This window comes from Equus quagga, chromosome 21 (genome assembly GCF_021613505.1).
Source record: "Equus quagga isolate Etosha38 chromosome 21, UCLA_HA_Equagga_1.0, whole genome shotgun sequence".
Taxonomy (NCBI): domain Eukaryota; kingdom Metazoa; phylum Chordata; class Mammalia; order Perissodactyla; family Equidae; genus Equus; species Equus quagga.
Genome location: NC_060287.1, coordinates 30,358,591 through 30,374,123, shown reverse-complemented (window position 1 = coordinate 30,374,123; position 15,533 = coordinate 30,358,591). Strand labels below are relative to the sequence as shown.

At 46.0% G+C, this 15,533-nt stretch overlaps 1 protein-coding gene and 1 long non-coding RNA gene across 2 annotated transcripts; both read right to left on the bottom strand.

Moving 5' to 3' along the window:
• Positions 1-904: 904 nt before the first annotated feature.
• LOC124231561 (uncharacterized) lies at positions 905-2,168 on the bottom strand. Its single transcript, XR_006886595.1, has 3 exons — positions 1,787-2,168; positions 1,632-1,714; positions 905-997 (listed from the first exon to the last, which is right to left on the bottom strand). It is a non-coding gene; the product is annotated as an uncharacterized LOC124231561 (long non-coding RNA).
• Positions 2,169-8,705: 6,537 nt separating this feature from the next.
• On the bottom strand, positions 8,706-14,585 carry KCNE2 (potassium voltage-gated channel subfamily E regulatory subunit 2). The gene is made up of 2 exons (XM_046647981.1): positions 14,519-14,585; positions 8,706-9,089 (listed from the first exon to the last, which is right to left on the bottom strand). The coding sequence occupies exon 2, from the start codon at positions 9,075-9,077 to the stop codon at positions 8,706-8,708; it is 372 nt and encodes a 123-aa protein (XP_046503937.1). The 5' UTR covers positions 9,078-9,089; positions 14,519-14,585.
• Between the last annotated feature and the right edge of the window lie 948 nt (positions 14,586-15,533).

The following is a 15,533-nucleotide window of genomic DNA, read 5'->3' as shown; positions in this document are numbered from 1 at the left end:
ACAACAAGAACCTAAATTTGAAAGTACACACACTAAACTTATATATATGGAAAAAAATACTGGAAGAAAATACACCAAAATTGTTAACAGCAGCCATCTCTGGATGGTGAGACAATGTATGATTTTTATTTGATTTCATACTTTTCAAAGAATCTACAATAAACACGTATTTTAGGGGCTGCTCTGTTAGCCAACTTCCCAAGCTCACCCCGCTACTTCAGAGATCTAACGGGGCACTCTCCTCTCCCTCTCTAAGACCCGCAGACTGCTGCCCATGGTTAATGGGAACCTCTTCAGCTGCCCTTGAACTTCTGCTCCCACCAGCTGATCTCATGTTTCACAAGGGTCAGTGGTGTTTATTCCCCAGTCAGTTTAAGTGTACCTGATGTTATAACAGATAATTTATTTAAACATTGATACTTATGCAATATGACCACATAAAAGAAAAAGTTGTTTCCATGAAAACTAACCGAATGCTTTGAAAGGCTTAATTTGAGTTGGAAAAAAAATGCTGTTGGCAACACAAATATAAAAGATTAGGGAAGAGCATTACAATCTGGAAAGACTTTGTGTACAGATTGCTTTGTAAGATCTTAATCCACTTTAAAGAAAGCAAAATGTGACACTGTAGGTGAAACTTCAAAGGCGTGGTTTTTGCAAGTGAAGTAAGGCAGATCTGGAGGCAGTGGACACCCTGGCAAAGAAAAGGCCTCGCCTGCCTCCAAAAGTCTGATGAACAAATGTACATTTATATGTTTTAACTTAAAAGATTAAATGTTATGATTCCTGCTTTAATCTTTTTAATCAACTTACCTCTACAAAACTATCATTCTGAATTCTTAGAATCAGGAGAAAGAACAAACCCAAGCCCTAAGTGTTTAAAACTATTCTCACCTTCCAGTTCATGTTGGACCAGCCGTGAATTCACTCCCGATCAATGAGGTCCACGCAGACAGGCACACGAGGAGAGGGAGCTGGAAGACCAGGACCCACTGCTCTGGTGGAGAAGAGAAGAAACAGGTCAGTCTGGGCTCTCTAGAGCAGACCACCTTAGGAAGACTCCTCTTTGATGGAGAGAGGGCAGATGAGCAAAGAGAGCAAGCTCTGTAGAGAGGAGGGTTAAGGGTTCCCACAAGACCCAGAGCCCGGTGGAAAGCAGATGGCCCAGGTGAGGGCTGAGACAGCCTTGGCCCTTGTTGGGCAGAAAGATCTCCTCGCTGCCCTTCACCAGGGCTGGGAGCCTGGGCCCAAGTGGACGGGGCAGCGCTGCTCCTAAGGCGACACATGCTCCTTCCCATCCATCTGAGGACACGAGAGCCCGGGTCCAGAATCTGTTCCTCCACCCACTCCTGCCCTAAGAGCCGGTTTATGGCTGAGTGCCTTTCTGGTGCTCAGGTCCTCTGAGTGTTAATTAAGCTAATCTAGGTTTTTAAAAAACATCTGGAGGGAAGGGAATAAATGACAGGGGGAAAAAACTGTCCTAAGAAAGAAATTCCTATCTAGGATTCCCTCTAAAACGTGAGGGAGACCAAGGAGGAGGTGAGGCAGGAAGTGACACGGCAGGGACACAGCGGAGCACAGGATCTGCTCTGAGGCCCTGCATGCCACCATTTTTAGAATACGACACATACCCCAAGACTCAGAAGACTCGAGCTCTGGATGGAGAACCTACACACTCTGGAAAGTGACTTCCCTCTGGGGGCCTCGGTCCCATCTGTAAATGAAGAAAGGGGTGTCAACTAGATGGGCTCGAGGGCCCCTAGGTTTTCTGAAATTCGGCACTTACAGCACAATAATCACAGCTTCCCTTTGTCGTGCGGGCATGCTGAAGTGCACAGATGCATGAACTCGTTCTGCCTTCACAGCAGTCCTACGAGGGAGAGTTTATTGTCTCCACTTCCGAGACGAGGGAACAGAAAGATTACATAATGCATCCAGGGTCACACGGTGGGAACCGGGATTCGAACCCATCCACGCGGCTCCCGAGTCTTAACCTGATGCAGGCAGAGAGCTCTGCATTCAACAATCACCAGGGAGCTTCTTTCAATGCACTTAGAATTCAGAAAAGCAGCAGAAAATTCCACAGACCTTTAGAATGGGGATGAGATGAACTTCAGGAAAGATGTTGTAGAAAAACTTTCGCTTACAAAAGCATCTGAATATAAAAAGGTCATACCTCATCTATTCAAGGTCACACACGATCATGAAAACAAGCTGGCAGGTGGCACGAGATAGCCAGGTTTTCCCCATAACTTTTTCAAAGTCAGATAAGCCAAGGACAGGAATTTACACCATACACCTGTTTGAATGTGACGACAGCGATTGAAGGTGCCTGTTACCTTTGTGTATAAATGGCCTGTTCATCTTTAAGTAGCAGCAGATGCTGATGCGCACTGGAGAAATACTTTCCTAACATGTTACAACCTGCTGTTGGAATTTTCACTTCGAGTAATCTCTAATAGTCTCAGGGTTTACCCATTTGTAAATCAAAATAAAATGTTTAAGGTCATGGAAATTTTATTTTTAAAACTTCTACTTTGAGTTTTGTACAAATGCAATAACTGAGTTTGGCTGTTCCTGACAAATTTTCTGGGGCCAAACTACATATCTAGCGAACTGAAGTAGGTAAGAGATTAATTCCCAAGGTCAAGGACAACAAATAGGTCCAAAAAGCTTAGAGGAGGAAATAAACTAAAAGAACACCCAGTGGTCCAGCCATTGGGCAAACATGTACTATGCTTACTAGTGTGACCTTGGACAAGCCATTGGGCCTCTCTAAGCCTCAGCTCCCCATCTATGAATTCTCCTTCAGAGAGTGGATTGTATACACTCAGCACACAGAAAGCACTAAATAAATAACCATTATTGTTATGACAAATATCCCTCCTGCCACTAATGGACATGCCAAGCTGAGGAACATACATGAGGGGCATGCACGGCAAACAGCAGTCACTGCAAGACAAAAGGACAAGGTATCAAGAACCACCTGTGGACCCGGAGAACTGCAGATGCGGACTCTATTCCTGGTGACACCAACGGCAGGGCATGTGACCTGGAGCAAGTCACTAATCTCTTTAAAACAAAGCGTTCTTATTTTTAAAAGCAGAATCCAAAGAACAACTCTGAAATTCCTAAGTCACCACTGTCTCTGATATCACAGAACCTGACTGGAAAAATACACTGGCAGCTGCCTCGACGTCATACCTAGAGCAATAAATTCAAGCTCTTCAGGAAAGAAACATTTAATATCAACCTGCAAGTAGTGAAAGGGGTCCCGTGAGGGTAGGAGACGAGAGGGCAGAGCAAGCTGGCTCATTTCCACCCACTGCCTCCAAATTATAACCTTTCCCCATCTCCCTTCAATTACATGCTCCAACTCAGCCATTTCTGTAGCACCCCGCAGGACTTCAGCAAATGAGGACAACTGAGAAAGCTAAAAATATCCGCAGGCTATTTGCTTGGCTGCCATATGTACACCAGATGCAGTATTAGAAACAGGAGGCAGCTGGCATGTGAGGGCTGAACTGCAAAAACCAACAAGATGGGGACAATTTGGTGAGGCATAAAATCTATGAAGTGTAGCAAATTTTAAACTTCCCCGGAACTATCCACAGTATCAGCTTAAAACTCAAGAACCAATGGCTTAGATAGAAATCATTCTATTTCATTTACTGCAAAAATATCCTAATTTTTTCCTTTGCCAGATTTCTCCTAGAAAACAGAAAAACTTATTCACTCATTTTGGTTAGGCCGATTAAAGCAATACGGAGAATGGATTGGCCACAAACTATGTTTTCTTCTTGGCACACCTAACAAACTCAAGGATCCGTCTGTCTCTTGATGTCTAAGCTCATTCCAGCCACTAGTTAGGCTGTGTCCTTAGTGTGAACTTTGCGAAGCTGTTCTCATTCCCAGTCTCTACCCTTTTCTCCCCAACTCTTCACCTGATCATTTGAGGTAGGGCTGGTTGGGGGAGGGGAGGTTCAATGCGAAGCTTGGGCATCACTTGGTGGACCTCTGAGCCCCACAGCCCGGTCAGCCGGGGTTCCCAGGGCCAGAGGGGCTGGGCCTCAGCCCGACACTTGGAGAGGAACACCTGCCCTGCTCAGACCCCAGGATGGGGGCCAAGGGCGGCCACTGCATCCCTCACCCTTCCACAGAACACGGCGTCCGGAACATTCGCTCGTCCCCCAAAACCCTTCGGACACCAACACCCTCTGGCTGCCTCTGGGCCCCGCTCGGACCGCGTGCCGGCCTAAACACGCCGCCCCCGGCGCCGGGTCGGCGGATCTCGCGGCGCCTGGATGACCCGGCCAGGCAGGGGCGCTCCGTGGGTGCGGGCCGGGGTGGCCGTCAACCCCCAGGTCCCCACCCACAGCCGGGGGCCAGCTGGCGGGCGTCCTGGAGAGAAAGCGTGAACGCGAGCCGCCAGCCGGACTCCCCAGGTCCCCAAAGAGCTGTCCTGCTTCGGGTCAGGATCCCGCTGACCCGGGCGTCATCCACTTACAGCTCCAGGCCGCGGAGGCTCCAGCGCCCGGCCCGCAGACAAACCACGACTCCCACAATGCCGCGGGGAACTACCAGTCCCGAAGTGCACCGCTCTGCGCCGGCGCAGTGGGCCCAGCAGCCTTCGTAGGCACACCACCCCGCGCCGGCGCAGTAGCCTGGGCGGCCTTTATGCAGCTGCGGCGCGGGTTGCGGATGGGGATTGGCCCGGTGGGGAGCAGCTGGGAGTGGGTCGGGTACCTGAGCCCGCTCCTGGGGTGTGTTCTCATTCCGAATTTATCCGAGCTGGAGGAGGACTGGCGGAGGGCGGGGCGTCGCGGGGCCCCTCGGTCCTCGCCTGTCCCTCATTCCCTGAGTGCTCCTCGCAGCTGTCTGAGCACACGTGGGTCCCCAGAAGTTTCCAAACAGCGTTCATCTTCGTTGACAAAATGCATGCATTTTCCTTTGGGATAGCGGCAGGGTGCTTGGTACTGTTCTCAGATACATTCATTCAACAAATGTTTCGTAAACGCATGCAGAGTTTGAGCATACTCAGTCCCTGCTCGGGGAGAGCGCAAACTGGACGCGCAAATACAAGGGATCGAGCAGGAATGTTCACAGAGCTCTTACCACGGCTCGGCTCACTCTTCTGTGGATGAGGAAACGGAGGCAAAGGGAGGTTAAGTGGCTGACACAAGACAACGCGCGAATTGCAGCGACAGAATCTAGGTTTGAACCCAGGCGGTCTAACTCCCGATCCCGTTATGACATTGTGTGATGATGAGGTACAAAATGCTAGGGAGTGCAAAGGAAAGGACAGACCGAGGGGTAGGGGGTTTAGTTCTGTCAACAAGCGAAGTTTTCCTGGAGAAAGTGACAAAAATAGCTTTGTTCTAAGCGCTTGGAGACTCTTGTCTTACTGAAGTCTCATAACAAGCCTGTAAAGGACATAATGTCATTATGACCGTTTCACAGGTGAGGCGATGGAGACATAGAGAGATTAAAGGAGTTGTCCAGGGTTTTAAAGTCAGCAAGTGCTGGAACTGGGACCTGTCTCAGTAATCTGGATCTAGACTCCATCAGGGCAGCCACTACCATGAGCACTTTGTCAAATCGCTTCTGAGCTACCCTGTAAGGACAAGGTAGGACTCGGGTTCTGTGGAGCCAGTAGACCAAGCAGGAGTAACTCTGAAAGCAAACGGGATGGAAAAGAAAAACAGCAAGTTGTTTGAATTGGCATCCTTAGTGGCCGAGTTGAAAGTGGCAAGCCTGGGTCTGATGGGAATTGATGCTGGAGTGGCAAACTAGGATAGATGGTTTCCACAACTGTATACCCAACATGCTTGTAAAGATTCAGCAATTCCTATTCCCCAAAAGTAAAGTGGCTGATTACCATCTGTGTCACTCCCTATGCTTTCAGTGATGATAATAAAATGAACTTAATTGGGAAAAGCTAGATTTTTGTCCCTCAATTTGTTTTCGTGTGTCAAAGATGAACAAAGCCAGGCACGAGTTAAAGTGTTAAGGATAGACTTTATTCAGGAACTATTGCAATGGGAAGGAGGGTCCAGCATGAACTAAACTCGACTTTGATTTGTGCAGAAGTAATTGGGAATTTTAAAGAGAGACTGAGGGAGTGGAGGCACTTGAGCAGAATCAAGGAAGTGGAAACTTACAAAAAGCGGGGAATTGGTCAATCTGATCTGGGTTTGTTAATAGGCACTTACCTGGAGGAGAAACGAATTTCTGTCTTTATGACCAGAGGCAGTGGTGCAAGTTAGAGCAAGGTGCCCACCGGGCAGGGAGAGTTCCCTCCTTGAATGTGGGCATTTCGAAGAGACAAGATGGTTCTGGGTGATAAAAGATTTACGTCTCAAAAGTGGGAGAGAAAGGATTTATAATGGAAAGCTTTCTAAAGTAACTGCTCCAAGAGGGGGTTCAGGGGGCTGATTTGCCTACCACCAGGTTTTGGCTGGAATGAACTGTAAATTCTTCTGGCAGCATGGAGCTTTCTCAGGCAGATACTCTAAGGGGGGCAGGATCCTCTTAGAGATGTAACCTTGAGCTGTTAGAAACTATGCTAGTATTTGTTCCAGTCTCTTAGTGTGGGGAGGAGGATGAAACCATTTGTGCCAAGAGTCTGCAGTTTTGTTTTGTTTTTTTTGAGGAAGATCAGCCCTGAGCTAACATCCACTGCCAATCCTCCTCTTTTTGCTGAGGAAGACTGGCCCTGAGCTAACATCCGTGTTCGTCTTCCTCTACTTTATATGTGAGACGCCTACCACAGCACAGCTTGCCAAGCCATGCCATGTCCGCACCTGGGATCCAAACTGGCGAACCCCAGGCCGCCAAAGTGGAACGTGCGAACTTAACCACTGCACCAGCAGGCCAGCCCTGAGTCTGCAGTTGTTATAGGCCAAGGTTGAGGCCTAGTGGAGAAGAGTGCTCAGAGGAGCGTGACTAAGTTTGGTCAAGAAGACAGTCTTTGTCAGCTGGTGGAAACCTCGGATCCCTGTCTGGGATCCAACCCAAGGCCTGGATTTTTTAGCCTGGATTGCTGCTCGGGGCGCACTGGGATGAATTTTCCCTGTGGAACAGCATTTCTGGGTTTCTGATCTAAGGAAGCCACTCTTGCCATATCTGCTCTTGGAATATGAATGACTTTCCCTAACACTGTATTTAATGCTTGTGTTAGTATAATTACACGTTTGTTTTTAGGAAACAGATACTGTAAATCTCTCACTCTAAACAGATAAAGCCTGTAGTCGATGTAAGATGTCCTACAAGCATGCCTTGAAGAAGGGCTCCAATTTTGAATTTTGTCTTAGTGCCCTAAGACTTGAGGCCCTGCTCACGGTTGCCCTGCCTTGTCTGAGCAGATGAGGACATGGGGGAGGAGAAAAGGGTCAGCTAGGAGGCACGAAGCTATAGCCACATACCTCTGTCTTGCATTGACTTCCTACTCTCAGCTGCTGAGTAGACCATGACCCACATTAGGCCTCCCCTCGTTTCCCTGCAATAGCTCTGCCCACTTTGTGTTGATCTCTCTCATAACCTTGTCACGTTATGTCATCATGGTGTTTATGTATAGGACTCCCTCTCTACTCAGTGTGTTCCTCCAGCTCAGGGAGTCTCGTTCATCTCTAGATTTCTGGGGTCTAGGCCGGTGACCCAAGTAGACAGATGTTAAATGTTGCTTATCGAATTAATGAATGAAGGCACCTAATCTTTGGACTGCAGATTCCTATTTATAAATGAAATGATATGATGAGAATATGAGGTGCCTCCCTGACATCCTATGATATCGTGAACCCCAAGGTGCAAAATATTAAGAAGATACTGTCTAGCTTTTCAACAGACATCAGCAATTTAGACACTTTCTATACCTTTCGTCTCTCAAAACATAAGTGGAAATAAGTAATTGTAAATAGAAAATAAATTGAGTGAAAAGAATAGGTTGCTTATAAAGTAATGTTACAACTTCATATTTTTTCTAAAATAATGAGAACTTTTAAAAGTTAATTTTCTCTAAAACTTTAAGTATTCGTTTAAAAATATGTTTCTGTTGCACTGGGTAGTTCTTAAAGATTCTGCATCTCTGGTGTGGACTATTTTCCCTTGTGAAATGTTTGTTCTATCTTCAGACTTCCAGATAAACTAAATGCCAGGAAAACAATACACGTAAAGTAACCCCATGATTCTGTTCATTCATCATTTCAAAATATACGTTCATGAATTAATAAAGAAATGCTCCTGTGTCAATCCAGTAGCAAGTGATAGATTTTTGAACCTCAGCTTCTGGGTAATACATCTGGGTTATTTATAAATTGAATTAGTCACAGACAAAATAATGTTTCATGAGAAAGAACGTCCGGTGATTTGTTAATCTCTCCTTTCTACCCTCACTGCCACTGCCCAGGCACTTTACTTCAAATTTGGCTTTATTTTCACTGTTGACATTGATTAAAATGACATTTACATTGTACAGAAAGTAAAAGAGGTCTTCGGCATCAAACATTTTGCTCTGCCGAGAAGCACGAATCACTGAGATTGAAATGTCATCTGTCTTAATTGACCAACCACATGATCTCCATGGAAATTCTCAACAAAGACCAGGGAACTTAATGTCTTCTGAGCAATGACAATTTGAATTTGCTCCATGGCACGGGCATCCCTTCGTGCCTGGATGTCACGGGTTGGCTTTATGGCTCTCTTGCTTATCAAGGCGACATCTGGAACTCGGTTGCACTAATGTTCTTGTGGATGGTGGCCTTTGGTTCCTCTAGATTCAAAATTTGACTCCTGTATTTCTCTTGCCAGTCCTCTACGATGTACTGGTGGTAGGGGTCGTTGGAGTGTTCTCGTCTCTTGGATTTCACCGTGCTCACCAGGATGGCTACAATGATGAAAGAGAACATTCCAATCATCACCATAAGGTACAAGATGACATAGTAGAAATTCTCAGCGTCCACTTTAGCTTGCAGGGCCTCTTGCTCAGCTGTCGTGTTCCTGCGCCAATTGTTCATATAGGTAATAAAAATCTTTTTGAAGACATCTTCCAGGGTCTGTGTCAAATTGGATAAAGTGGGCATCTTGCCCTTCTGCTGCAATTTAAATCATAAGATAGTTGAACAAGGTTAAGAAAACGGATCCTTTCTGCATTTGGCTACCTTAAGGGATGGAGGGAGGGGCATCCGAGGGGGAAGTAATATTATTTCTTCTTAACCTGGCTGGTGATTGATTGAGTGCATAGTTTGTTATCCTTTAAACGTTTCGTATGCATTTTATGAATTTTTTGCATACTTGACATCTTGCAATAAAAGTTTAATGGAAGAGATAAAACTATATATAGTATGCTCCCAATTTATATACGTAAATAAATGTGTACATGCCTATGAAAATGGAAAAGACTGGAAATAAACGTTTCAAAATGTTGATAGTGGGAGGTATGTTTAAAGAAAATTCTTTTTCTTTTTTATACTTTTCTAATGTTCCAAATTTTCATCACTAATCTTGCATTACTTTGTTTTTAAATAGATCAGTAACCTCACAACGGCTAGCACAATGCCTTGTTCATAGCAGGCGTTCAACAAACACCAGTTGAATGAAACAGTGACTCATGTATGTCCCGTGTTTTTAGAGAATTACGGGGCAGAAGATTGCAAGAGCATTGACAGATTTTGTGGTTTGTTTCATCTCCTGTGTCTAGGCAGTTCTTTTTCCAAATATCCCAAAGAGATGAGTATGTACATCCAAATTTGAAAGAAGTATTTTAGGTAAGCGATACAAAGAAACAACCTGAGAGATGATTCGTATTTCTCAAATCCAGCTCTCCTCTCCATCCTCACTATCACTGCCCAGCTGCCAACATCTCTCACGGGGATGATACAACGCAATCCAACACAGCTCTCCCTGAAGCCATCTTATGGGGGGCACGTCTGTCCTGCACAGCAGTCAATATGCTCTTTTTACGACAGAAATAGGGTGGTATCATTCCCTTGCTTTTAAAACAATGCAACACCGTCCTGTTGTTCTTAAAATAAAATCCTAATTTCTTATCGGGGTGCACCTGGCCAGACCTGAGCCGATCCCTGAACACCTCCCCATTTACCCCACACTCACAGCAATCTGGTCATACTGGGCCTTCCTTCCTGCAAGTCGATAAACATTCTCCTGCTTCAGGATATTTGCATATTCTATTCCTTCAAAGTAGAATACTCTTGCCTTGTTCGTCCCTCTGCTACCCTCTGCCCCTTACAGTCCTAGCTTAACTGTCACTTCTAAGGAAACTTCCTTGGCCCTGCTCTTAGTTGGTTCCCACCACCGCTTTTCTCCAAGAGCATCTTGTTATTTTTCCTCAAAGCACTCTTTGCAATATGTGGCAATTGTGCATATCAATCACTGGTGTGTGTCTGTGTCTGCGTGTGTGTGATTATTGGCTTCTGGTCTCATCTTTCCTTCTTGACTGTCATCTCCATGAGGACAGGCCTCAAAGCCCCTTTGTCTACCTTGGCCCAGCCCAATGTCGGTCACAGAACCTGACACATAGTTGGCACCCAATGAATGTCTGATGACTAAATTAATGTGCCAGGGACATGCTAGACATTGGAAATGCCGAGATGATGAATACGAGCATTCTGTCTGTGGAAGCTCAGTGTAGTGGGAGAGATGCAAACAGATGACAATGCGAAGTCCCAAGAGTTGTGACAGGTATGAACAAGTGATAAAGGAGCTCAGAGGACCGAGCTGAACCTGGTTCATAAATGGGCATGGAGGTGTGAACAGAACCAGAAGGACTACAGGCAGGAAGGAAACCTGTGATTGGCTGGGACCTGCAGGTCCACCCAGTCAATACAAGCCCAAAGGACCCAACCACAGGTGTGCCTGATACTGTTCTGAAAGGAGTGTCCCCTCTCTTTAACATGTGTCTTCCTTTCCGCCTATGAAAAGAGATGTTTCAGACCTCCCTGCCTTGGAAAGGGGGACAGACAAACTTCCAGGTCTTTCTCCCACAGAACATGCCTTCCCAACACTTCCCACATTGAGAGTTACTGTCACTAAGATAATATATGTTTCTCAGTCTGTTTTAAGTTCTATTATTCAAAGAGCTCTAAGATCTTCCTCTCCTTCTCACCTCCACGCAAAGCCTAGTGGGTTGAAAAGAAACTTAACAAGTAGATGATTGCCTCAAAGCCAGGCCAAGCTCATATTCCAAGAAATGTAATAGAGACGTGCTTTTCCCCACTTAAAATAATACAGTTCACTGAAAGAGTGTAGATAAGTGGCTTTAATCCTACTCAAGACTTCACCACTGGCTCCTAACCCTTGGAGAGACAAAGTCTACTCATTTTGGGGGAGTTCACCCTTGTTTCATCAATCGAAAGACAACTACCCACACCCTCTGTGCTGTGTCGGGTCTGGTCTTACAAACGCGACGGGGCAGGATGACTTCACCTGCGAGCGTTCCTACCTTCCGTCTCGGCCAACCCTTCTCCACCTCATCATCCGATGAAGCAAATTGTGATTTTGCCAGCTTATCTGTCCCCCTGCTCACCCTCCAGAGAGATTTCAGTTTCCTTTTGTGAAGCCAAATTGGAAAATGGGTAGAACATAGAGACAACTGGAAAAGAACCAGAAGATCTAAGTTTACAAAATAAAGGGCTGGTAATGGGGCAGAGGAAAGTCACAGGGATGGGCATTGAGGGAAGCTGGTATGGGGGCGTGTCCTGAACAACTGTGGAGGAGGAAGAAACCAAGAAGGGGAAGAACGAACCTCTTCCAGGTAGAGACTCAGATCCCTTGTAGGGTTCTTTCTGAGATCCTGTCAATATTGGAATTATTCTAGCTACTTTCACTTGTTGGATAGCACTTCTCTGAAGCAACTCCAGTATGCACTGGGCCTCATGAGGCCCTGCCTTGGATCTGGGCTCCCCCAGAGAGAGGGTGGCGCTGCAAGCTCCTAAGTGACTTGAGCTTCTCTCCCCACCCCGCTTCCCATGTGTCTCCTTTGTGAGCTGTGCTTGGAGTTCACCAGTGGCTCCTCTGAGTGGAGGAAGTAAAGGTCCCAGTGTGATAGGGGATGGGCAATAGGACAGGCCACACTCACTGCCAACATCCTTCTGCGAATGTTTTCATCAAAGCAGCTGGTTAGCTTTTCACCACCTGTGGAAAACCCAGGTCAGTGCCTGACTCATAAGAAGTGCTCAGTCATTAGTCCCCTTCCTTCAGGGCTCTGAGGAATGGGGACATGGAGAGGTATGTTTCGATGCTTAGCAAGCCCATCTGGGATGGGGTGCCTCAAGGGAAGGCTGAGAGTCCACAGCCAGAATGAGGATGGGGCACTTTAAATATTGAGGGGGAGGGAATTGGGTCCCAAAGGAGAAGGGAGGGAGCACTGAAGTAACCCTGGCCTTCTCAATGCCTTTGCCTATGTTGTCCCGCAGAAGAAGAAAGAAATGCAGTTTCTCCAGGACAAAGGAGCTGAATGTTTCCTGACTCACATGCACGAGAAAGTGGTATGCTCTTGTAGTTTCAGAAAACTCACCCCCAGCCTTTCCCTGGCTTCCCAGTCTGGGTTGGAGACCCCTTGTCTGTGCTTCTTCTGCAAACTGCCATGTTTGCTTGCTTGTTTTCAATTACCCGTTTATTGTGTGCTCATTCATGCCATGCTCAGAACCACGCCATGACATTGGGGTTATTACCTCCACTCTAGAGACAAGGAAACTGATGTTCAGAGAGCGTCAGTCATTAGAATCATCATTACACGAGAGCCTGAGCTGATGGTGGGCTGAGACTGTTTTATTTGTCTTTGAATCCCAGGGCCCAACGTCGTGGTTGGGACATAGTGGCCTTTACTAAATGTTTGGTGGATGAATGAGTGTTTCTCTCCGCGTCCTGTGGAATTCGACTGGAAACTAGGGGAACAGTGATTCTTAACTCATTTTCAGGGGAGGGGAGAGGAAGAGTTCACAGATCCCTTGAAAAGTGTACATATGCACATACGAAGCTCTACATTCACTTTCAGGGGCCTCCTGAGCCTCCCAAAGCCCCTCCAGAATCTCTGCAAAAAATCTCTCTGAGATGAGGGACGTCAGTGCCCAATTCCACTGGAGTCATTTGGGTTTGTTTGAAGGTGCGGGTGTGGTAGCATTCACCGACCTGTTGGCGCTAATACCACTGATTCTTAGCTCTTCTAACGTGGACAAAGGCCCCTGCTAGGCAGATCAGGAGAGGCTTAATCACAGAGCCGAAAAGGTCCTAAGGGGGTTAAGTCCCCAAGTGCTGACCCCTGGCCAGGCTGAAAAAGTCAAGTCCAAGGGGGATTCGGTTTTTGAACTCTGTTGCATGAGACATGACTGAGCAGTCCATTGTCTGTTCCAGGAGCACACGAAAAAACAAACCACAGTGTGTGAAAGCAGTTTCATTGGTGGACATTATGCTAAAACATATTCAAATAAATTTACATTTCTGATATCCAGAGTAACTGTTTAGCTGGTAGACCTTCACTATATTTGGTATACATACTTCTCCCTCCTCTAGAGAGAATACCATAATTGGTGTTTACTTCAGTAATGTGAAGGCAACTATTATTAATGTTCCATTAAACCATATTAAATTGCTCTTTATATAAGTTAAAAATGGTCAAATACTGGCAACTTCATATAGTTTGACCTAATATATATAGTCCTATATTTTGGGGCATTTTCAATAAATAATTCATGCTCAAAAACCAGGATAGGCCCCAAGAGATTATTTAGGCTGGACTATTCACTTGCCAGGTGGAGTGACTGTAGCCCACAGAGCTTCAATCACTGACCCAAGGTCACAAGGTTTGCATGTTGGCCACGTGCAACTTGGGGACTAGAAACCCAAGTCACCCAGCCTAGCACCCAGCACCCACTCTGTCCTAGCAGAGGTCACACGTTCCAATAACTCCCTGTTTATATCGCCTGTGGCTGGTGAGCTCAACTGGGCAAAAGAAATGAGACCGAGACCATGGGTGAGCTCATGCACGTCAATTAGTTCTGCCCTTTCTTTGGACACATAATAATTCCCTTATTCCAGCTGTGCCTGTCACAGTGTGTGTAATTCATAACAAGGGCAATCTGGACACTATGAGGAAAGTAACACCCACTTGATCCCCAGATCCAAAGTTCTGTCTTCTTGAAACATGGTGGATCATTAGCATCACCTGAGCCTGCAGAAGGCAGCAAAGTCTTTCATTTTTATATCAAGAATAGAAAAAAGATACACTTATCTACATTTACCATGAAACTCCCATAAAAAAACTTCCAAAATTTCATCCAAAGGCAATTACTGAAGGAATGAGTAAGGAAATACTACTGAAAAAAAAAGAAGAAGAAGAGGAAAAAGAAAGAGAGGGAGGGAAGGAGGGGGGAGAGTGGGAGGAAGAAACGAAGGGCTAGGTATTATGCCACAAAAATCATTCCTTTTATAATTTTCTGGAAAAGGAAAATAGAGAGCTTCATTACTTAATTCCTCAAAAAATAAAGAATTTGCAATGGAAACTTACCGAGGCAGTGTGTGGGCAGTGGGAAATTCCTTGCTACAAAGCTAGGCTGATCTGAACCTTCTTGTTGGTGTTGTCGAGCTCTTAGGATTGTGCATAAATCTCAGTGGGCTGGGCACTCTCAACTCGCAGCCAATTAAGCCCTTGCTAGATGCAGCCGGCAATCCTAGGCTTTTATGAACCCAAATGTTTAATCTAATCTTATGTGGAAAGTCAAACACTGACCGGCATTTGGGAATTAACCTTGGAGCCTGATGGGGTGTGCCTGCTTGGAGTCTGGCATTGGGCAGAGGCAGCACAAGTTCCCTCTTCAGGCCCCGTAATGCCAGCTCCATCCAGCACAGTGCCTGGGCACAGTGACTGACCCTCCCAGGAAAAGTCTCAATGGACAGCACCATTTCTTGCCAGAACTTGCTTGGAGAGAAAGCATCCCAGAGAGATGAGACGAACGTGGGCATCCCTGGGTGGTTGGCGTAGGTTGAGAGGAAGGCCAGTATGATTCAAGGCAAGTGACCCTGTTCTGACCACCTCTGCATAAGGCAAATTTTGTTTAAATATGCCTCTCTTGGACAATTTCCAAATGACTTTATAAGAACATTATCATCTTTTGAAATAGAAACTGGCTACTATACGGAGGAAATGGAAGCAAGTCCAGCAAAGTATGTAAACACCTCAAAAGAGCTAACCAAACTCTACTTACCAAAAGATCCTTTTCTATCATGGTGGAAGTCCTTGGAATTTGGCAGAGCGGTGCTTAATAAGAGCTAACACTTATTGAGTATTACCACGTGCCAGGGCCTTCTCAGATGCTTTTATTGTATTAGCCTCAGGTAGTTATTGCCACAACCCGCTGGAGAAGGTACTATAACCTTGACAGCGGAGGCAATCCAGGCACAGAGAGGTCAAGAGCTCAGGATGATAGAGGTAGAGCCAGGATTTGAATTCAACCCTGCATGGCGGCTGCAGAAGTTACAGTTCTCTAAAATCACTGGAGGGTCGTAGGGCTGGCCATGACCGT